Source organism: Eleutherodactylus coqui, chromosome 3 (assembly GCF_035609145.1).
Source record: "Eleutherodactylus coqui strain aEleCoq1 chromosome 3, aEleCoq1.hap1, whole genome shotgun sequence".
NCBI lineage: Eukaryota > Metazoa > Chordata > Amphibia > Anura > Eleutherodactylidae > Eleutherodactylus > Eleutherodactylus coqui.
The window spans coordinates 301,087,147-301,110,028 of NC_089839.1; the positions used below are offsets into that span (position 1 = coordinate 301,087,147).

Here is a 22,882-nt window from a genome sequence, read left to right on the forward strand (position 1 = left end):
TGCCAACCACTGAGCTACCTTGCTTCTTCTGAGGAGAAAGAGAAGAATCTCTCCTTCTCCTCCGGAGAAAGCAAAGCAGGAGGCAGAAAGAGGAATAAGAACAAAGAAGAAGAAGCACAGTTGGCTTACAGTGCTGGGTTCCTAGCTTCGAATCTGCCACCACCATCTAGTAGCTTCATCCGAGACGAACCGCCCAAAGGTCATAGTGAACCTTCACTAAAGTTCAACTCGAAACAGGTTTTGACTGTTCTCATTCCCTCCACACTAATAAGAAGCACAGCGCTTCTTAGGCAGCATTAAAGAGTTCCAATCTTATTAGGCTATGTGAACCTGGTCTTAAAGGGGTTGTCTTATGCTGGGATATTGCTAGGACCACTGCAACCCTTGTCAATCTAGTACAAAGTGGCAGTGGTGCTTGGAAAGCTCCGTGCCACTGTGTGCATGGTCCTAATCAACGGTTGACCATGTGGTCACATGGAAAAGCTGTACAGAATTTAGGTAACACACCGTTTTCCGTGCACTACGGCATTCTAGCAATGCAGCAGCCATGTTGGGTGACCAAAAACAGGGCTGGTGGATCAAAGGGCAACAAAGAAGAAAACTGCGGGTAATACCCCTCGTCTTTCTGTCCAGAAACCAGAGGGTCACTTTTAAAGAAAGACGGTCTCCTGCTATCAGACGTGTAGGTATCACAGTCTACACCTTGGATCATGTATACGCTGCATTGGCTTCTCCAAGAAATCATCCTAATGTATAGGACATATATCTGTTTCCATGTCAATATTTAGACAGATGGCGCGCGCCCAAGGAAGGGGGAGCAGTTACGGGAGATCATTTCCAGATATGCAGAAGATGGCATTAATTTCTGGATTTTACTGTACAATGCAGAATTTATGATTCTTCCTCTCATCATCATTTTATTGTTTATAGATTGAGCGCAGGTTCCGCTTCACCAAGCAGAATGAGTATTTAAACCTAAGCTGATAAATCCAAGAGGCTTAAATAGCTTTCTTAGAATGAATTCTGCGCGCTCTTAAGCCATTCATTGCTGTATAAATTGTCTACCGGCTGCAAGCATAAAAACTCCAGCAAATATATTAGTGGTGAATCAGTATCTTGTAATGAGATACACACGGAATAATGATGACTAATCCGCCACGTGACAAGCGCTGATGGACAGAGTCACAAGACCGTGACACTCGGGGTGACAAAATGTGCTTTGTCATGTAAATAAGGCTTAGAGATTCTACAACTTTCTAATAGACTTTGTATTTCGATTCTTTGCCATTTTCAAGATCTCTGCTTGCTGAGGTTGAATGCCTGGCCTCATCTTCGCAACCTGATATTAGAAAGGTATGTCTCCCAACCGTTCTAGGTTTTCCTGGCTGTCCTCCCAAGAGGCATGGTATGCAGGAGTGGACATACCGCCTGTGCAGCCAGGAATAAAGTTAAATAAAAGCAGTCTATACTTACACATTTTGCCCTCCTTGCTGCTCCGGTCCACACCGCTCCGATTCCGCAAGCACTTCCAGGTAGCGCAGCCATGGGCCATCTAGCGCATGATTGCTGCAGCTAGTCACTGGCCGCGCCAACGCTGAGGCTGGTGATTGTGTGACATGATTGCGCTACCTATTGAGTAAACATGGGACCAGAGCAGCGGGGAGAGCGAAAGGGGAGAGTATAGGCTTTAAAAAAATCTTACTACATAAAACAGGGCATTACTGAACAGGGGCAATTATTACTGAGGGGGTGTAATGGAGAGGCATTATTACTGGGAGGGCCAAGCTGGGACAGTATCACTGTGAGGGGGTCACTGAGGGGCACTATTACTGTGAGAGGGTTATTAAGAGGCACAATTACTGTGAGGGGGTCACTGAGGGGCACAATTACTGTGGGAGGGTCACTGAGGGGCACAATTACTGTGAGGGGGTCACTGAGGGGCACAATTACTGTGGGAGGGTTACTAAGAGGCACTATTACTGTGAGGGGGTCACTGAGGGGCACTATTACTGTGGAAGGGTTACTAAGAGGCATTATTACTCTGAGGGGATCACTAAGGGGTGCTACTACTGTGAAAAGGTCACTGAGGGGAACTATTACTGTGAAGGGATCACTAAGGGACACTATTACTATGAAAAGGTCACTGAGGGGCACTATTACTGTAAGGGGGTCACTGAGGGGCACTATTACTAACAAGGAATCACTAAGGGGCACTATTACTTTAAGGGGGTCACTGAGGTGCACTATTACTGTGAGGGAATCACTAAGGGGCACTATTACTGTGAGGGGGTTACTAAGAGGCACTATTACTGTGAGGGGATCACTAAGGGGTGCTACTACTGTGAAAAGGTCACTGAGGGGCACTATTACTGTGAGGGGATTACTAAGGGGTGCTACTACTGTGAAAAGGTCACTGAGGGACACTATTACTGTGAGGGGATCACTAAGGGGCACTATTACTGTGAGGGGATCACTAAGGGGCAGTATTACTGTAAAGGGGTCACTGAGGGGCACTATTACTGAGAAAGGATCACTAAGGGGCACTATTACTGTGAGGGGGTCATTGAGGGGCACTATTACTGTGAGGGAATCACTAAGGGGCACTATTACTGTGAGGGGATCACTAAGGGGTACTACTGTAAAAAGGTCACTGAGGGGCACTATTACTGTGAGGGGACACAAAGGACCTGGCTTAGCATGAAAGGGATGTGGTATATTGGGCACTATTATTGTGAAGGTATCACTGAGAAGTACTAACTGTGAAAGGGTCACTAAGAAGCACTATTAATGTGAGGAGACCACTAAAGGGGCACTATTACTATGAGAGGGTCACAAATGGACAGTGACACCCTCACTATTACTGTGAGGGTATCACTGAGGTGCATTGTTACTGTTAGTTGATCACTGAGGGGCACTATTACTGTGAGGGGTCAAAAAATGTGTGGCTTAGCATAACAGGGGTTTGGTCTATTGGACACTATTACTATGAGGGGATTACTAAGAAGCACTATAACTATGAGAGGGTCACTTAGAGGCACAATTCATGTAAGGTGACCACTAAAGGGGCAATATTATTGTGAGGGGGTGAAAAAAGGGCACTAAAACTGTGAGAGGGTCACCAGGGACACTATTACTGGGATCACTAATGAGCACTATTAATGTAACTGTCAGGACCGGCGGCTCGCAGGGCTACCGTGCCCACATCGCCAGCTCTATTACCCGGACTGCAGTGGTGCAGCGCAGTGGAGCCCTGGTTCTGGTGACCTCCCCTGGCCGCCATAATTCTGTTCTCCGCCGAGTTGCTAAGGACGCAGTGGGTGCCGCCCCACGCTGCGTCCCCGTCACCATGACGACCAGGCATGCGTCCTTGGTCTCAGTCTCTCCAGCTAAGCTGGGGGCGGGTTCTCCTGTGCTTCGGTGATTGACTTGCTGCTGTCTGGCTCCCTGCCCAATCAACTGTTGGGGCGGGAGTCCTGACAGTATTTAAACGCCTCTGCTGCTTCCAGCATTTGCCAGTGTTAGTTTGGTCTCCTGTTACACTCGTGTCCTTGCTCTTGCCTGATTCCCTGTTGTTGACATATTGCTGCTGACCCAGACTTCGCCTTCGCCTGATCCCTGGTACCGCGTATTCTCCTGTTGCCGACCCGGACTTCCTGACTTGCCTCTGTCTTTGTTTGTCTCTGTATCTGTTTGTAAGTCTGACCCCTTGCTCCACTTCCCTAGAGAGTATAGGCACTGTTGCCCAGTTGTCGCCCTGGGGTCTAGCCCAGGGGGGCAAGTAGGTAGGGAGAGTGGGTTGCGGGCAGCTTTCAGGGAATACCAATACCTGGACCCCAGTTCCCTGACAGGGTCTCTATGGGACACTATTACTGTGAAGATGTCACCAAGGGACACTATTATTGTGAGAGGGTGATAAAGAGGCACTATAACTCTGTGAGGGTCACCAAAGGACATTACTACTTTGAGAGTCACTAAGTGGCACTTTTACGGTGATAGGAAGACAGAGAGGGTTCAAAAATATCTAGTAAATTTTGAGCAGTGGGCGGTGACTAACAGAATGGTATTTAACAAGGAGAAATGCAAAGGCCTACATCTGGGCAAAAAAAATATAAAAAGCACATACAGAATGGGAGCAATTGGGCTAAGCAGCAGCACATGTGAAAAAGACTTGGGTATACTAATAGATCATAGACTGAACACGAGTCAACAATGTGATGCAGCAGCTAAAAAGGCAAATACAATTCTGGGATGTATTAAGAGAAGCATAGAGTCTAGATCACGTGAGGTCATTATCCCCCTCTACTCTTTCTTAGTCAGACGTCATCTGGAATACAGTGTCCAGTTCTGGGCAGCCCACCTTAAAAAAGACATAGACAAACTGGAGCAAGTTCAGAGAAGAGTTACCAGGATGGAGAGCAGTCTGCAAATCATGTCCTATGAGGAACGGTTAAAGGATCTGGGAATGTTTAGCTTGCAAAAAAGAAAACTGAGAGAAGCCTTAATAGCTGTCTACAAATATCTGAAGGGCTGTCACAGTGCAGAGGGATCAGCCCTATTCTCATTTGCACAAGGAAAGATTAGAAACAATGGGATGAAACTGAAAGAGAGGAGACACAGATTAGATATTAGACAGTGAGGGTAATCAATGAGTGCAACAGGTTACCACAGGAGGTGGTGAGTTATCCTGCAATGGAAGTCTTCAAACAGAGGGTGGACAGACATCTGTTTGGGATGATTGATGATCCTGCACTGAGCAGGGGGTTGGACCCGATGACCATGGAGGTCTCTTCCAACTCTACCATTCTAACGGTTGGACAGCAACTTGCAGCCTAATGCTTCTATATTAAATATGCACATAGGTACATAAATAGAGGAGGACTAACCTGGTACTCGGCAGGGTTTCTAATATAGGGTTACCCGCCAGCACTGCAGAGTCCAGATTCGCTTTGTATTCAGAGTGGTGAACTTCTGCTCCTGTCCATATCCAGGGAATTAGAATTAAGGGTTTTTCTCGTCCATCTCTGTCAGAGATCTTGAAACTGTTTTATGGACGAATAAACCCTTTATGCTAATTAGCACAGTGGCAACTCAATCTTGATTCCTATTGAGCACGGAGGAATTCTTTTTTGCCTTCTGGCAACTTAAAACTCTAACATTCTATGATTCTATGGGGTCAGTAAGGGGCACTATTACTGTGAGGCGATCACTGAGGGGCACAATTACTGTACAGGAGTCACCGAGGGACACTATTACTGTAAGGAGGTCACTGTGAGAGGATCAAAATGGGCATAGTTTAGCATAAAAGGGTTGTGGTCTAACGTTAAAAAAAAATTGCAGCACACTTTTCATTGGTAGGAATGTAAAGGATATGTTTACATGCAGCAGATCCATATCAGAATTTTTTGCAACTGAAAAATCTATTCCATGAGTGAACGGGGTCATTTCTGCAGCAGGTGAAGGGCTTTCTGCCAGCCCCATGGGATAGTTGTAAAAATGTATGCAACAAATCTGCCATGTGCAAACTTACTCTTATCAACCTGCACAATTGAGTTATCAGGTCATGATCAGGATAGGATTTCAATGCCTAGATGTAAGCAAGAATGTTTATATCAACTGACAGGAAGAAGAGATCTTGAAGTGGATAGCAACTTTTGAAATGCAAAAAATATTAAAAAGGAAGCTGAACTTCTCACTGCATAAACTAGCGCTAGACAGTGACATTTCTTCTCATGGGTTTACTATGGTGACTGTCAAAAGGTCACCTGAAACCTTAGTTTCTATAAAGAAACACTAAGATTGTGTTACAGTAAGGTTGACATGTTACTTTTACTGCAGGTGACCAAATGATGTTGTATATCCTTAACTTAGGCTCTGTTCACATCTCGACAGAGCCTCCATCATAGATTCCATCAAACTGGATAAAATAGTGTAGCATGCCAGAATGATTCCTCACATCATACTCTGACCCCTTTCAGTAATGAGTTGTTTCCGTCCACAGGACGCCTTTTTGCTGGATGTTTTCCTCTATCACAACATTCTTGGGATACTCTCTACATTGTTACATGAGAAAGCCCCACGTGGTTGGTAGTGAAATCCTGGCCCCGGCTAGTGTAGTACCAATGACCAGGCCTCATTGGAAGTCTCTCAATTCACTGGATTTTCCCATCTAATTAGGGTTAACACCTGGCCAGTACTTTACTCTATAGGATGGTGCTGGTAGTTATTTTTTTACCAGCCATATTAATGGCCAGTAAAAGCTAATTTCCTGGTGTGAGCACCTCTGGCCAGGTGAGTTATAGCACTTGATGACATGATTACTGTTTGCCCGGAGAGGAGGATGCCAAGAGTGGGCGCTGTTCTTATTGGGGCCACTAAGGTGGTGCTCTTATTGCTGGGGCCAGTAAAAGTGGAGCTACTAATGCTGGGGCCACTAAACCTCGCCCTTTCTTACCTTGGCAGATCTTTTTTGGTGACAAAGATGGCAACTCTACATCTAATGTGGATTCACACTGAAACTAAGCCACAGAAAACTTGTTACGTGACTTTATGCTGCACTCTGGGGTCACAGCTCTAATTTCCATTTCCATATCCAGTGGGGCTCACAATCTAATCTACCCATCTCAGATACAGAACCTATGGCTATAATTAACAAGGGAACCCAGTAGCAAGTGTTGCTTTTCCCTACAGCACCCCTGAAGGTGAAATGAAGTGTTACACAATTTTCATTCAAATCAATGGAGCATGCACTTCATGCATGGACATGCCAGGTCCTTCACATCATAGAGAGAAGCCATACTGAATCATATTTTTGGGCCTTTTTGAAGTACATAACACAGATCTCAGTTCGAGATGTTTGCTGGAGATATGATAAGCAAGAAAGACAAAGCATGCAGCGACTGCTGGGAGTGATTCACACTCGCTCTTGCTGTTAACTCTTGCCTAGTTTTATCTCCGAGGGGAAAGCAATCAAGAAAGTGAACTAGATGCTGAATCCCATGGCGACCGCGCTCCTATATTCCCACTTATAATGGTAATAATAATATATTTTGCTTCTCCCGGCCGGTGAGTCACTGGAGGCTCTTCAGATTGCAGATTTTTTTTCTCCTTACATTACAATTTCTTGATAGGAAACTCTATTCTGTGGAAAGTCTGACAGAAACTGATAAAGTCAATCACAACCCTGTACGACTCCGTGCGGCTTATTTAGTGCTTATGTTCCTTCTGACCGGTATGTAACAGGGATATCTGAGCTATCTCTTCTGGAAGTATATGGCGGGTGGTACATGACATTAGGGGATTCCATGTGAAGTCCAGTTATGGTCTTATTCTTGCCCCTTTTCAGTTGAAGTCAGACCATCCCATCCGATCTGTGTACTCCAAAGAGCTAAGATCAATAGCAAAAGTTGCATAGTTTTCTATAGCGGCCACTACAGGTAAAGTGCAGTATTACATACCAAATGTACTATGTGGACAGGATGGGTCTGTAGTAGCTGTTCTATGTTGGTGGCTCTCTATTCTGACAAACAGAAGGAGTTGCCATCTATGACATCCATATACTGTAGCCTAGTGGGGCATATGGTGGTGACAAGTGGCTGTCCTTGGGTTATGACCTCTTTAGGGCTTTCTGGTTGCAAACTGACTTTTTAAAATGACAGAAAGTGGCCATATACTTACCAATGTACTGATACATGAGGGCAGGTAATGCACCACATCCTCCAACATGCAAACAGCCAAACGCCTTATGCACACGGGTGGATTTTCGCTGCGGAATGGGGAGCGGGCGTCAACCTCTGGATTCTGCAGTAATAACCCTCCATAGCATGCTATGGAAAAATGATTCTTCATGCACATTAGCGGAAACCAATTGCAGTTTCTGCCATTGGATGAAAAGTCGCAGTATGCTCCATTTTACTGCGGTTCCCACATGGACGGCTTCCATTGAAGTCAATGGAAGCTGTCTGACCAGCGGCTGCAGATTCCACGGGAAAAGCAGGAGTTTAAAAAAAAAAGAATGTGTACTGCGCATGTCCAACGGTGAGCCGTGCGGACCATCCGCAGTACAAAAGAAGATAGCAGGTACACGCAGATGCTGGCCAGGCGCAGGGTTGGATTCCGCTGCAGGCTACTGCCCAGGTGTATGCGGCCAAACTGGTCAATGGAAGAGTCACCGCACTGATGAACAACCACTCACACACCTTCCTTATAGTGAGGGGGGCGGCTGCTTAATATTATACTTGCACATAGATAAAGTATACCAAGGGTGTGAGGCCACATAGTACATGCAGGCTTACAACTAGAGATGAGCGAGCATACTCACTAAGGGCAATTACTCGATCGAGCATTGCCCTTAGCGAGTACCTGCCCGCTCGGGAGCAAAGATTCGGCTGCCGATGGCGGGGAAGAGCGGGGAGGAACGGAGGGGAGATCTCTCTCTCTCCCCCCCCCCCCCCCCGCTCCCTCCTGCTCACTGCCGCAACTCACCTCTCACCCATGCCGGCAGCCGAACCTTTTCTTCCGAGCAGGCAGGTACTCGCTAAGGACAATGCTCGCTCGAGTAATTGTCCTTAGTGAGTATGCTCGCTCATCTCTACTTACAACCTATTAGTAATGCCAGTAGTTAAATTGACCTTTTAAAATTAGATCCAAATGAGTTACAACAATAAAACAAATAAAACCGCCATTCTCTGCATATTGCGCACGCAATTTTTGCCTGTGTAAAGTCGCGCGCAAATACACCCGTGTGAAGCAGCTCTTAATACATTGCAAGTTATACTGAATGTCTTCCCACAAAGCCATATATCATTGTGCCCGTCTCCTCCTGCGCTCCAACATGCTGCATACAGAATAGACTGCTGTTTCGATATGACAGGTTCCCTTTAATAAATTATATGCATGGAACTGGCTCTGGGTAATGCTTACTTGCTATTAATTTACTCCATAGCTCTGCAATCAATCACTTAGGAACATAATTTCTTCTGTCCCTCCAGGTTCGTAGTAACATAGGAAGACTGAAAAAAGACACAGCTATCAAATTCAACCTGTTATATTAAATTGTTGATCCAGAATAAGGCCCCAAAACCCTATGAAGTGATTGCAAATTGCCGTATTGCATCATTAGCAGATCGTCTTACTGTACACTGATGTAGGCTATATTTTTTCCAATTCAATTTACCCCATTTGCGCCCTTAAAGGGGTTGTCTGGGGAGGGAAATACTTGATCCAGTTGAGGGCCAACAGGACCAACACCTCCATTTCTATACCAGTTCTGACACCAAGTCACGTGGTATGGAGTCTTCCTCCCTCCTCTCGTTGTTGGTCATGTCATCACGGCTGTTTGGTGTATTGGGCTAACTATTCCAGCCCCCTTCTTTGTCAGTTGATGGAGAGGCAGAGAAGAGGGTCGGCTTAGTTGTTGAAATAAGCCAGATAGCGAGCCCCCTGCAATAACATCACTGACCGTGAGAGGGAGGAGGAAGACTCCAGACCATGTGACTTGGTGTCAGAACCCGTCCAAAAGTGGAGGTACCATCAACACTGGATCTAGACTTAATTGGGTAAGTATTGCCGGCCCTAATTAATTACTTTGGTCACCCTTCTCTGCATCTGATCCAGTTCAACTATAGGTTTCTTACACAGGTACCCAAAATTGTATTTACTGTACTAATCCCTGTGCTGCCTGACTAGTGATATATGTTCATTTCATGTGCATCTAGGCCTCTTTTTAAAGTATGACATTCTTTTCTTTGCCTTGTCAGCAGCTACTTGGCACTGGTTGCTAACGATAATGGAACCCTCCAGGTGTAGTTGATACATTGTTCTTTTCCAGAAGCAGGGCCTGTGGGTGCGGCGCATGACACAGGGATCCACTTTTTGAGTCCTGGTGATAAAGTGAGCCTTCATACAGTCCTAGGGACAAAACTTAGCCCGGACTCCACCCGGACAGCCTCCATTAAAGTCAATCCAACCCGCAGCCCATACTCAACTAACGTTGTGTATGGGCTGCAGGAACCCGCGTCATCGCTGAGCGACAGAGCGGGAAATACAAATATTGAAAAAAAAAAAGTACTGTGAATGTCTGACGGCGAGACAACGTGGTCATCTGCAATACAGAAACCACGAGGTCGCCGGTAGGGCTTACAGACGGAATCCGCTGCAGGCCTCCCGCATTCGGGATCCGGTCCGCCCATGTGAGCCCAGCCTTATCCAGGAACTGGAGTGGGGGATCTAAATGACCTGTCACCCTCCTTTCTCCCGATTCAGGCGCTGATCTTCCTCCTGGGGCTTCTCTTCATTCTTCCAACATGGCCACATTGTTTCTTTTACTAGACGATGTGCATTGGTAGTCAGACATTGCACCCTGCTTTCTGATTGGCCGGCGCTGCTCACGGCACAAACTGCACAGCAGGCAGACATAGTAGACACAACCCTGATATCCGAGCGGGCAGCATTCAGGTGGTGACACATCCCCTTTAAATAAACAGCTGCAGCTCCTCACCTGCAGAACATCGCGTTGTAGTTTGCGCAGATCCACTGTAATACGCATCGCTGGCCGCAGGTCCGCTCTGCTGTTTACTCTTCTCACGGGCTGTTAAGTATTAGTAATAGAAAGAAGCCTCATGAAATAGCGTCCTTCTATACAACAATGTCACAGCGTTATGGTCCCATCTCACCAAGGTCACACAAGGCAGTTTATGGATTAAATTATGTTGTATTTAACGTCTGGAGTGAAAATAACCTCCCCCATCCGCAATAAAGCAGAGCCGTCACCGGCGCCGTGACCTCCATATTTTTTTTTTTACTTACACTTAAAGGGAGATGCCACTTTTGAATGAAAATAGAGATGAGCGAGCGTACTCGCTAAAGCAAACTACTCGAGCGAGTAGTGCCTTATGCGAGTACCTGCCTGCTCGTCTCTAAAGATTCGGGGGACGGCGGGGGGCGGGGAGCGGCGGGGGAGAGCGGGGTGAAACGGGGGGGGGGGATCTCTCTCTCCCTCTCTCCCCCCCCCCCTCCCCCCCCGCTCCCCCTGCTCACTCCTGCAACTCACCGCTCACCCGCGCTGGCAGCCGAATCTTTAGAGACGAGCAGCAGGTACTCGCATAAGGCACTACTCGCTCGAGTAGTTTGCCTTAGCGAGTATGCTCGCTCATCTCTAAATGAAAACTTACAACATAACACAATTATATTCTCCATCCTTGTAAACTTTTTGCTTTGTTCTTGTTGATTTTTAACTTTAAACAAAAATAGAGGATAAATCAGGATTCTATTGGTAAACGTCTCCCAGCCGGCACCCGCTCCAAACAGCCACAACTCTTAATGTCACTGTCTACTCTAACACGTAAATGTCCCAATGGATTGTGATTCAAATGTTTTGAACGGCCCCCTGTGATTAGCTTGTATGGGTGCAGTCCGGGTGTTATGGCTGCCTGCGGCCTTCTGAAGCCCCCAGGCCCGCCATGATTGTTTGCCTATTAAGATGTGTCTGTTAAAGTACAGTATAACACAGTACCATAAACTGTATAATTGATCAAACACACACAAGGTAAAGTCGCATGTGGGGGCTACAAAAAAAAAAGTTTTAAACAAGTAAAATCATTTTTTTTAATTATTCCAAAAAAATATTAAAAGCTGAAACCCCTTTTCCCAGTCGTTGTATTACAAAAATAGAAAAAGATGTTAGGTTTTTTTTGTTTGTAAAATTGGTATTGCTTAGAGATGAGCGAACGTACTCGTCCGAGCTTGATATTCGTGCGAATATTAGGGTGTTCGGGATGCTCGTTACTCGTAACGAGTACCACGCGGTGTTCGGGTTACTTTCAGTTTCCTCTCTGAGACGTTAGCGCGCTTTTCTGGCCAATTGAAAGACAGGGAAGGCATTACAACTTCCCCCTGTGACGTTCAAGCCCTATACTACCCCCCTGCAGTGAGTGGCTGGGGAGATCTGATGTCACCCGAGTATAAAAATCGGCCCCTCCCGCGGCTCGCCACAGATGCCTTGTGAGTTAGCTAAGGGACAGTGGTATCGTGCTGGAGCTGCTGTAGGGAGAGCGTTAGGAGTTAGTGTAGGCTTCAAGAACCCCAACGGCCCTTCTCAGGGCCACATCTAATAGTGTGCAGTACTGTGTTAGCACTGTATTTTTTATTTTTTTTTCAAAATTGGATCTGCAGAGCATTGCGCCCTGCAATAGGGACAGAAGTCGTGGTTAGGCAGGGAGAGTGTTAGCAGTGAGTGTAGGCTTCAAGAACCCCAACAGTCCTTTCTAGGGCCACTTCTATCCGTGTGCAGTACTGTCCAGGCTGCTGTTAGCAGTGTTGCATATTTTTTTTTTTTCTCAAAACCGGCTGTGCAGACCATTGCACCCGGCATTAATACTACAGGGACAGAATTGTGTAGGCAGGGCCAGAAGACATACATTATTCATTGAATAGACGCAGTGTGGCTTGTCCTTTGAAAAACAAGGGAAAAAAAACTATTTCGCCTGCCTCTGACAGTCCTCAGGGCTCTGGGTACGTGTGTGCTGCGTGCAGAACGTTACAAAAAAATCAGACGCAGCCAGCTACGTTTTACTGCAGGCTTGCGCCAATTTTTTTCCTGCATAGGAAATCCCTGATCTGCTGGAGCCAATAACTTTGCATCACTGCAGTTCTGTGACACATTTGCAGGGCCACAACACAGTTATTAAACTTAGTAGTATTCATTGAATACACGCAGTGTGGCTTGTCCTTTGAAAAACAAGGGAAAAAATTCTATTTTGGCTGCAGGCTTGCGCCAATTTCTTTCCTAGCTTGGAAATCACTGGTAATACAGCATGCTGAGGGATAGGGGTAGGCCGAGAGGACGTGGACGCGGCCGAGGCGCGTAGGCCCAAGTGAGGGTGTGGGCACAGGCCGAGCTCCTGATCCAGGTGTGTCGCAGCCGACTGCTGCGCGATTAGGAGAGAGGCACGTTTCTGGCGTCCCCACATTCATCGCCCAATTAATGGGTCCACGCGGGAGACCTTTATTAGAAAATGAGCAGTGTGAGCAGGTCCTGTCGTGGATGGCAGAAAGTGCTTCGAGCAAGCTATCATCCACCCAGAGTTCTGCGCCGTCCAGTGCTGCAAATCCGAATCCTCTGGCTGCTGCTCCTCCTTCCTCCCAGCCTCCTCACTCCACTACAATGACACATGCTCAGGAGCGGGAACACTCCCAGGAACTGTTCTCGGGCCCCTGCTCAGATTGGGCAGCAGTGGTTCCTCTCCCACCAGATGAGTTTATCGTCACTGATGCACAACCATTGGAAAGTTCCCGGGGTCCGGGGGATGAGGCTGGGGACTTCCGGCAACTGTCTCAAGACCTTTCAGTGGGTGAGGAGGACGATGACGATGAGACACAGTTGTCTTGCAGTGAGGTAGTAGTAAGGGCAGTAAGTCCGAGGGAGGAGCGCACAGAGGATTCGGAGGAAGAGCAGCAGGACGATGAGGTGACTGACCCTACCTGGTGTGCAACGCTTACACAGGACAGGTCTTCAGAGGGGGAGGCACGGGCAGCAGCAGGGCAGGTTGCAAGAGGCAGTGCGGTGTCCAGGGGTAGAGGCAGGGCCAGACCAAATAATCCACCAACTGTTTCCCAAAGCACACCCTCGCGCCATGCCACCCTGCAGAGGCCGAGGTGCTCTAAGGTCTGGCAGTTTTTCACCGAGACGCCTGACGACCGACGAACAGTGGTGTGCAACCTTTGTCGCGCAAAGCTCAGCCGGGGAGCCACCACCAACAGCCTCACCACCACCAGCATGCGCAGACATATGATGGCCAAGCACCCCACAAGGTGGGACGAAGGCTGTTCACCGCCTCCGGTTTGCACCGCTGCCTCTCCCCCTGTGCCCCAACCTGCCACTGAGATCCAACCCCCCTCTCAGGACACAGGCACTACCGTCTCATGGCCTGCACCCACACCCTCACCTCCGCTGTCCTCGGCCCCATCCACCAATGTCTCGCACCGCACAGTCCAGCCGTCGCTAGCACAAGTGTTGGAGCGCAAGCGCAAGTACGCCGCCACGCACCCGCATGCTCAATCGTTAACCGTCCACATAGCCAAATTTATCAGCCTTGAGATGCTGCCATATAGGGTTGTGGAAACGGAGGCTTTCAAAGCTATGATGGCGGCGGCGGCCCCGCGCTACTCAGTTCCCAGTCGCCACTACTTTTCCCGATGTGCCGTCCCAGCCCTGCACGACCACGTCTCCCGCAACATTGTACGCGCCCTCACCAATGCGGTTAGTGGCAAGGTCCACTTAACTACGGACACGTGGACAAGCACAGGCGGGCAGGGCCACTACATCTCCCTGACGGCACATTGGGTGAATTTAGTGGAGGCTGGGACAGAGTCAGAGCCTGGGACCGCTCACGTCCTACCCACCCCCAGAATTGCGGGCCCCAGCTCGGTGGTGGTATGTTCGGCGGTCTATGCTTCTTCCACTAAAGCACCCTCCTCCTCCTCCTCCTCAACCTCTGTCTCGCAATCTAGATGTGTCAGCAGCAGCAGGACGTCGCCAGCAGTCGGTGTCGCGCGGCGTGGCAGCACAGCGGTGGGAAAGCGTCAGCAGGCCGTGCTGAAACTACTCAGCTTAGGAGATAGGAGGCACACGCCCCACGAACTGCTGCAGGGTCTGACAGAGCAGACCGATCGCTGGCTTGCGCCGCTGAGCCTCCAACCGGGCATGGTCGTGTGTGACAACGGCCGTAACCTGGTGGTGGCTCTGCAGCTCGGCAGCCTCACGCACGTGCCATGCCTGGCCCACGTCTTTAATTTGGTGATTCAGCGCTTTCTGAAAAGCTACCCACACTTGTCAGACCTGCTCGTAAAGGTGCGCTGGCTCTGCGCACATTTCCGCAAGTCCCACACGGACGCTGCCACCCTGCGCACCCTGCAACATCGCTTTAATCTGCCAGTGCACCGACTGCTGTGCGACGTGCCCACACGGTGGAACTCTACGCTCCACATGTTGGCTAGGCTCTATGAGCAGCGTAGAGCTATTGTGGAATACCAACTCCAACATGGGCGGCGCAGTGGGAGTCAGCCTCCTCAATTCTTTTCAGAAGAGTGGGCCTGGTTGGCAGACATCTGCCAGGTCCTTCGAAACTTTGAGCAGTCTACCCAGGTGGTGAGCGGCGATGCTGCAATCATTAGCGTCACCATTCCTCTGCTATGCATCTTGAGAAGTTCCCTGCAAACCATAAAGGCAGCCGCTTTGCGCTCGGAAACAGAGCCGGGGGAAGACAGTATGTCGCTGGATAGTCAGAGCACCCTCCTGTCTATATCTCAGCGCATTCAGGAGGAGGAGGAGGAGCATGAGGAGGATGAGGAGGAGGGGGAAGAGACAGCTTGGCCCACTGCTGACGGTACCCATGCTGCTTGCCTGTCATCCTTTCAGCGTGTATGGCCTGAGGAGGAGGAGGAGGAGGATCCTGAAAGTGATCTTCCTAGTGCGGACAGCTATGTGTTGCGTACAGGTACCCTGGCACACATGGCTGACTTCATGTTAGGATGCCTTTCTCGTGACCCTCGCGTTACACGCATTCTGGCCACTACGGATTACTGGGTGTACACACTGCTCGACCCACGCTATAAGGAGAACCTTCCCACTCTCATTCCCGAAGAGGAAAGGGGTTCGAGAGTGTTGCTATACCACAGGACCCTGGCGGACAAGCTGATGGTAAAATTCCCATCCGACAGCGCTAGTGGCAGAAGGCGCAGTTCCGAGGGCCAGGTAGCAGGGGAGGTGCGGAGATCGAGCAGCATGTACAGCCCAGGCAGTGCAACAGTCTTTAAGGGCCTGGACAGCTTTATGGCTCCCCACCAAGACTGTGTCACCGCTCCCCAGTCAAGGCTGAGTCGGCGGGAGCACTGTAAAAGGATGGTGAGGGAGTACGTAGCCGATCGCACGACCATCCTCGGTGACGCCTCTGCCCCCTACAACTACTGGGTGTCGAAGCTGGACACGTGGCCTGAACTAGCGCTGTATGCCCTGGAGGTGCTTGCTTGTTCTGCAGCTAGCGTCTTGTCGGAGAGGGTGTTTAGTGCGGCTGGGGGAATCATCACAGATAAGCGTACCCGCCTGTCAACCGACAGTGCCGACAGGCTAACACTCATCAAGATGAACAAAGCCTGGATTTCCCCAGACTTCTCTTCTCCACCAGCGGACAGCAGCGATACGTAAGCAATACGTAGGCTGCACCCGCGGATGGAAGCTACGTTCTCTATCACCATCAAAAACGTGGACATTTCTGCTTCATCAATCTGTGTCTAATATTCCTCCTCCTCCTCCTGCTCCTGAAACCTCACGTAATCACGCTGAACGGGCAATTTTTCTTAGGGCCACAAGGCTCACTCATCTAATTTTTCTAAACAATTTTTATATGTTTCAATGCTCTTACAAGCGATGAAACTTTAACTTGAACCAATTTTTAGTTAAACTGGGCTGCCTCCAGGCCTAGTTACCACTTAAGCCACATTAACCAAAGCGATTAATGGGTTTCACCTGCCATCTTGGTTGGGCATGGGCAATTTTTACTGAGGTACATTAGTACTGTTGGTACACCAATTTTTTGGGGCCCTCACCTACAGTGTAATCATAGCAATTTGTATGTTCTTCGCCTGCACTCATGGTACAGAAAGGTGTGTGGGGTTGGCCTACACTTTAGCTACATAAATGTAACTTGGGCCTTGGCTATACTGCAGCTACTGAAATGGAACTAAGACTGCGCTCCCACTATACTGCTGCTTCGGAATTGTTACTGGGGCTTGTGTAGGCTGCTACTATTACTGAAATGGAACTAAGACTGTGCCCCCCCGATAATGCTGCTAGTGATATGTTAGTGGGGCCTGTCGCTAATGCTACGGCTGAAATGTTACTAATTCTGGGCTCTGCCTATACCGCTGCTAATGGTATGTCTCTGGGGTGTGGAAACAGAGGCTTCCCAAAGACATGATGGCGGCGAGGCCATTTCCCACCAACGCTGTTACTGTTAAGGTGCATATAACCACGGACACGTGGAGAGGACACGTAGTGCCTCAAAAACATCCCCCACCACGGCCCACTTAATCCTGGCCACATTCCGAAAACCAACAAAATAAAACCGTGCTACTAGGTCCGCAGTCACCACCACATTACCACCAACGCGGTTACTGTTCAGGTACATATTACCAGTCTGACTGGGGCATGCAGTGTGGGCCGAAGCCCACCTGCATTAAGCACAACATTACTACCTCAGCTGTGTTGGGCAATGCAATGGGATATTTTTGTGTATCGCCGGTGGGTTCCAGGGAGCCACCCATGCTGTCAGTCGACAGGGACTTCACAATAGGGAGTTGTACCTGCCTGTGTCTATGAATTAAAAAGCCCGGTCTGACTGGGGCATGCAGAGACACCTTGACAGCATGAATAGTGTGTGGCACATAGGTTCCCCATTGCTATGCCCACGTGTGCAGCTCCTGATGGCGGTGGCACAGGATTCTATTTCTCATTGCTTCTGTACAGCATTGTGGGCTATCGCCCCGCCCCTTCTAAAGAGGGTCGCTGCCTAGCCGTGCCAACCCTCTGCAGTGTGTGCCTGCGGTTCCTCCTCATGGCAGACGCACTTCTAAATAGACATGAGGGTGGTGTGGCATGAGGGCAGCTGAAGGCTGCGCAGGGACACTTTGGTGTGCGCTGTGGGGGGGTGGGGGGGCGGTTGGGTAGCATGTAACCCAGGAGAAGTGGCAGCGGAGTGTCATGCAGGCAGTGATTGTGCTTTGTTGGAGGTAGTGTGGTGCTTAGCAAAGGTATGCCATGCTAATGAGGGCTTTTCAGAAGTAAAAGTTGTTGGGAGGGGGGGGGCCCCACTCTTGCCGCTATTGTGGCTTAATAGTGGGACCTGTGAACTTGAGATGCAGCCCAACATGTAGCCCCTCGCCAGCCCTATCCGTTGCTGTGTCGTTCCCATCACTTTCTTGAATTGCCCAGATTTTCACACAAGGAAACCTTAGCGAGCATCGGCGAAATACAAAAATGCTCGGGTCGCCCATTGACTTCAATGGGGTTCGTTACTCGAAACGAACCCTCGAGCATCGCGAAAAGTTCGTCCCGAGTAACGAGCACCCGAGCATTTTGGTGCTCGCTCATCTCTAGTATTGCTGCATCCATAAAAGGTCCAATTTATTTAAATATCCCATTATTTATCCTGCATGATAAAGGCTGTCAGAAAAAAAACTCAATGCTAGAATTGCACTTTTTTGGTCACCCAAAAATAAAAAGTGATTGAAAAGTTGCATTTACCCCCCAAAATGGTACCAATAAAAACTTCAGGCCCCACAAAAAAACGAGCCCTCACACAGCCCCACGGACAGAAAAATGAAAAAGTTGTGGGGGGTGCACAACGAATGTAATTTTAATGTAGCACTACATCAAACAACCTGTATCAATAGTTAATAAATAAATTTAAAAACCTATATTAAGTATATTTGCTCTATTAATTATTGTGTGCATTCTTTCCTATTTTGCCCCAATTAGAAATGTTAAAAAGTCTTCGAATATATTATATAGTACGTTAAATGGTGAAATTGCAAAATACTACTTGTCCCGCAAAAAAAAACAGGCCCTCAGGGCTCTTTCATCTGGGCACTGCGATTTTCGACCGTCCGTGTCACGGCCACAGTGCGACTGTAAATCGCAAAAACGAGAGGTTGCATCTCCTGTTTATGCACCTGTTCAGACGGCTCGTGTCCAGTGAGTACATGCCGAGCCCGGAATACTGCCGGGCAGGGGAAAAGAGTTTAGCTCTGCTAATCCCTTCCCTCTCCGCCCCTTGCTAGCTGTCTGCAATGGGAGGGGGCGGGAGCTAGTAAGCTAATCTCCCGCCCCCTCCCTTTGCCAACAGCTGGCAAGGGGCAGAGAGGGGGGAAGTTTAGCAGAGCCTCTGCTAAACTCCCTCCCACCTCCCTTTTTCAGCAGCTCCCATAGGAGTCTATGGGATCAGCCACCGTATTCTGGCCAGAAGATAGTTCCAGAACAATAGTACAAACGGATGACTGGAATGCACACTGTATGCGCTATCTTTGCCGGACGGCTGTTTTTACGCACCGCAAAAACGGCCATCTGAACCGAGGCATTGGAAGCCAAAGCCTCAGATGGTTAGCGTATATCGGCGAGCCGGGACCGATATACACTCATGTGAATGAAGTCTCATATAGATATATCACTAATTTTTTTTTTATTAGAATTTTTTGGAAAGTGGGAATACCAGAACTGCAGAATGTGACCTGGCCACGGGAGCGTCAGTGCCCTCCCGGTCATCAAAGGGTTAATACATATCCCAGAGGGTACTGACTCTGCAGTATAGTTTGATGCTATATAAGTAAACAGGGATTATAAATAAGCGTTTGCCCCGTAAAGCAGATTTTTGTTCTGATACCTTATTTCCATTTTTGACCTGTTTAATCGCAGGGGGTCTTCTGCGGTTCACTGGAAGGGCCCAGAGGTTCTGCATCGCTACAGCCTTATCACAGGGGCTCGTTCTCTCCTCTTGGCTTCCTCCACGCCGGTAATGTAATTTCATCCTCTTCATCTCCAGCTGCGGAATAAGGCTGCAAATATACGCACAGCATATTATTTTTAGTATACTTTGCAAATATTCTAAGCCTGGGGTAATATATGAAGGATGAAGAGTCGCATTGTGACCCTGCACATTAATAATGGAGATTCCTATTGCAGCCATAGTGAAGATTGGATTTTCTGTATCTTATTTTATTTTGTTTATGGATACTTCATTTTTCTTTTTTATGTCGCCATCACTTCTCCCTAAGTCCCAGTGCTCTCTTTAGCTCTGAGCTATCTCTCAGCTACCTGCTCCGTCTGAGCTCCCTTCAGTTGCTAACTCTTCACTGAGACAGGTATATCTCTCTAAGGAAAACTCCGCAGCATTATCCAGATCAGGGGCTGAGTGGACAGGAGTTCGCGGACCAAGAATATCAGCAAAAGCCGCAATACTGGAAGGAAACAACGAAGAGGAGTGAAAGGAAAAATCTTAAAGTTTGGATACAAAAAAACGATAAAATAAATACAATTTTCTAAATTCAAAATAGTAAAGTAATTTTCTGAGTTTCTTTGCATGTGTAAGAGGGTCTCTGACTCTGAACATATTGCCCTCCCTGCTGGCGGCATGCTATAGAGCTGAGCAGATTGATATACTGAATCCTTTCCAATAAAATGATATCACTGGTAGAGTCTCTGAAGCTCTGGACGTGGAGTCCGGGGGGCGGAGCTACCGGATGGTTGACAGTCCGTCCTCTTTGCACACTCACAGCGATAGAGCACACAGCACTCTATATAGCAAATCCAAGAAATGTTGGGCACTATAATTGCAGGCTTCTAGGCTAAGGACGTCTGCGACCCCTTCAGTTAGGGAATGTGTGTTATTAGAGTTGGAATATGGAGATATACAGTAAGGAAGGTTAGGCTACATTTACACCGGTGTTAGCAGACGTATTTCCCAGTCTGTCATTATGCACTATTTGGGAAAAGGGATTTTTTTTTTTTAAAGCAAATGGGTATATTTCCCATACATTACTTATCTGGTACTGATGCTGAGTTACATCCTGTATTATACTTCAGAGCTGCACTCACTATTCTGCTGGTGGAGTCACTGTGTACATACATTACTTACCCTGTACTGCTCCTGAGTTACATCCTGTATTATACTCCAGAGCTGCACTCACTATTCTGCTGGTGGAGTCACTGTGTACATACATTACTTATCTTGTACTGATCCTGAGTTACATCCTGTATTATACTTCAGAGCTGCACTCACTATTCTGCTGGTGGAGTCACTGTGTACATACATTACTTATCTTGTACTGATCCTGAGTTACATCCTGTATTATACTTCAGAGCTGCACTCACTATTCTGCTGGTGAAGTCACTGTGTGCATACATCACTTATCCTGTACTGATGCTGAGTTACATCCTGTATTATACTCCAGAGCTGCACTCACTATTCTGCTGGTGGAGTCACTGTGTACATACATTACTTATCTTGTACTGATCCTGAGCTACATCCTGTATTATACTTCAGAGCTGCACTCACAATTCTGCTGGTGGAGTCACTGTGTACATACATTACTTATCCTGATCCTGAGTTACATCCTGTATTATACCCCAGAGCTGCACTCACTATTCTGCGGATGCAGTCACTATCTACATACAATACTTATCTTGTACTGATCCCGAGTTACGTTTTGCATTATTGCCCAGAGCTACATTCACAAAATGTAGGCCTCAGAGCTGAAATCTGCTAGCATTTCTTACTGCTATTCTAACCTCTCTTTGTATCAAATAGATTTCTCTACTGAACATGTTAAACCCCAGCTGGACCCCAAGATAATGTGTATTTCAGTTTCTCTCCAATGAAACAAATGGGAATCATAGAAACTGGTCTCACTGAGACATTTGTGGCGGTCACTTTTCCATGGATTACCAGAAGTGAATGAACGTCTTACTTAGGATCTGGTTGGCACCACCAGTAAGGGCATTATACCACTTATAGGGAAGCTACTTCCAATAGATGGCGCTCTAAAGATGTTGAACTATCTACCATGGCATGCCAAATTTCCCAGAGAACCATTGCATGGCCTCCAAGTCTCCGCATGCCTACTTGGCGCTCTCCACAAGAAGGAACTGCACCCTCCTGAAACACATTTTCCTGATATGCCATGAATGATTATGTGGGGAGCAAAAAACAAAGTCAACACTAGCAAAAAATAAATTAAATATGAAAGTGCACATAAATGCCCATTTAGACACAACGATTATCGCTCAAAATTCGCTCAAAGTCGTCTTTTGAGCGAGAATCGTTGGGTCTAAATGCACGGACATCGTGCAGCTTTTGTGCATTTTGTAGAATTGAGCACTGAACTCTTATCAGCGGTGCAGGCTGTTATCACAGTTGGCAGTGCTGATAAGATTCTTTCAGCTCGTGTCCCGCTGGTAGTTCACAGCGGGACGCCAGCTTAAGCAAAACAGCTGTATTGTTTGCCGAGGGATAGCGGCGGTGTCCTGCTCCGCCTGCGTAGCTCTTTAGTAGCTAATTAGCTACTATAGACTATGCAAAGATGATCGCTTAAAACTGTCACTCAAACTGTCGTTTGAGTGATTTTTGAGCGATCATCCTTCAGTGTAAATGGAGTCTAAGCCATGGCTGCGACAAACACAGTAACACCTGCTTCAGCACTGATACACAGTATTTGAATAAATTACACAACTATCTATATTAACCGCATGAAAATGCAAGATTTTTAGTGCACATTTTGATCAAAACATATGGGCCCATCCGCCATGTCCAGGAGAACCTTATAGCTGGGTTCCTAACTCTAAAAGACACCTCACTATGGGCAACAAGCTTCTAAATGAAAGTGAAAGCTGGATATCTGGCTATATACTCTCACTATCCAGTTCATTTGGAGTCTTTTTACCCAAAGAGGGGTGTCTTTAAATTTAGGAACCCATTCAATCAGGTTCACCTGGGCATGGCGGATGGGCCCACATGTTTTGATCAAAATATGTGCTGAGAACCTTGCATAGTATAAACAACAGTTGTGCAATTTGACTTAACTATTACACGTATCTGAGCGCTGAAGCGCGTGTTTCCGTTCCTATTTCATGAAATTCCTCTAAGCTTGTTGTTACACAACCGTAATAAGAGGGGGCAAAGATCCTGAACTCCACGTCTTACTTTGCGAGGGGGCACATAAAATAATGAAGCTGGAGCTGCAGGGAGCGCTCACACATGGCGGGCCGGGCCTCCCTGCGCTGTAGGTAACCCCGCTAACCTCTACCTATAAACCAGAAATGCTGCATCGCGCCGGCAGA

The 22,882-nt window shown here is 47.7% G+C and overlaps 1 protein-coding gene across 3 annotated transcripts in view; it reads right to left on the bottom strand.

Moving 5' to 3' along the window:
* LRRIQ3 (leucine rich repeats and IQ motif containing 3) overlaps positions 1–22,882 on the bottom strand; it is a 44,697-nt gene that overhangs the window by 12,204 nt on the left and 9,611 nt on the right. For 2 of the 3 annotated variants that reach the window (XM_066597783.1, XM_066597784.1), the window contains exons 5-6: positions 19,431–19,602; positions 10,496–10,585 (exon numbers count right to left, since the gene is read on the bottom strand). In XM_066597783.1, coding sequence (XP_066453880.1) covers positions 10,496–10,585; positions 19,431–19,602 — 262 coding nt within the window. The remainder of the gene's footprint in view (positions 1–10,495; positions 10,586–19,430; positions 19,603–22,882) is intronic. The other variant, XM_066597786.1, reaches the window with a different exon arrangement.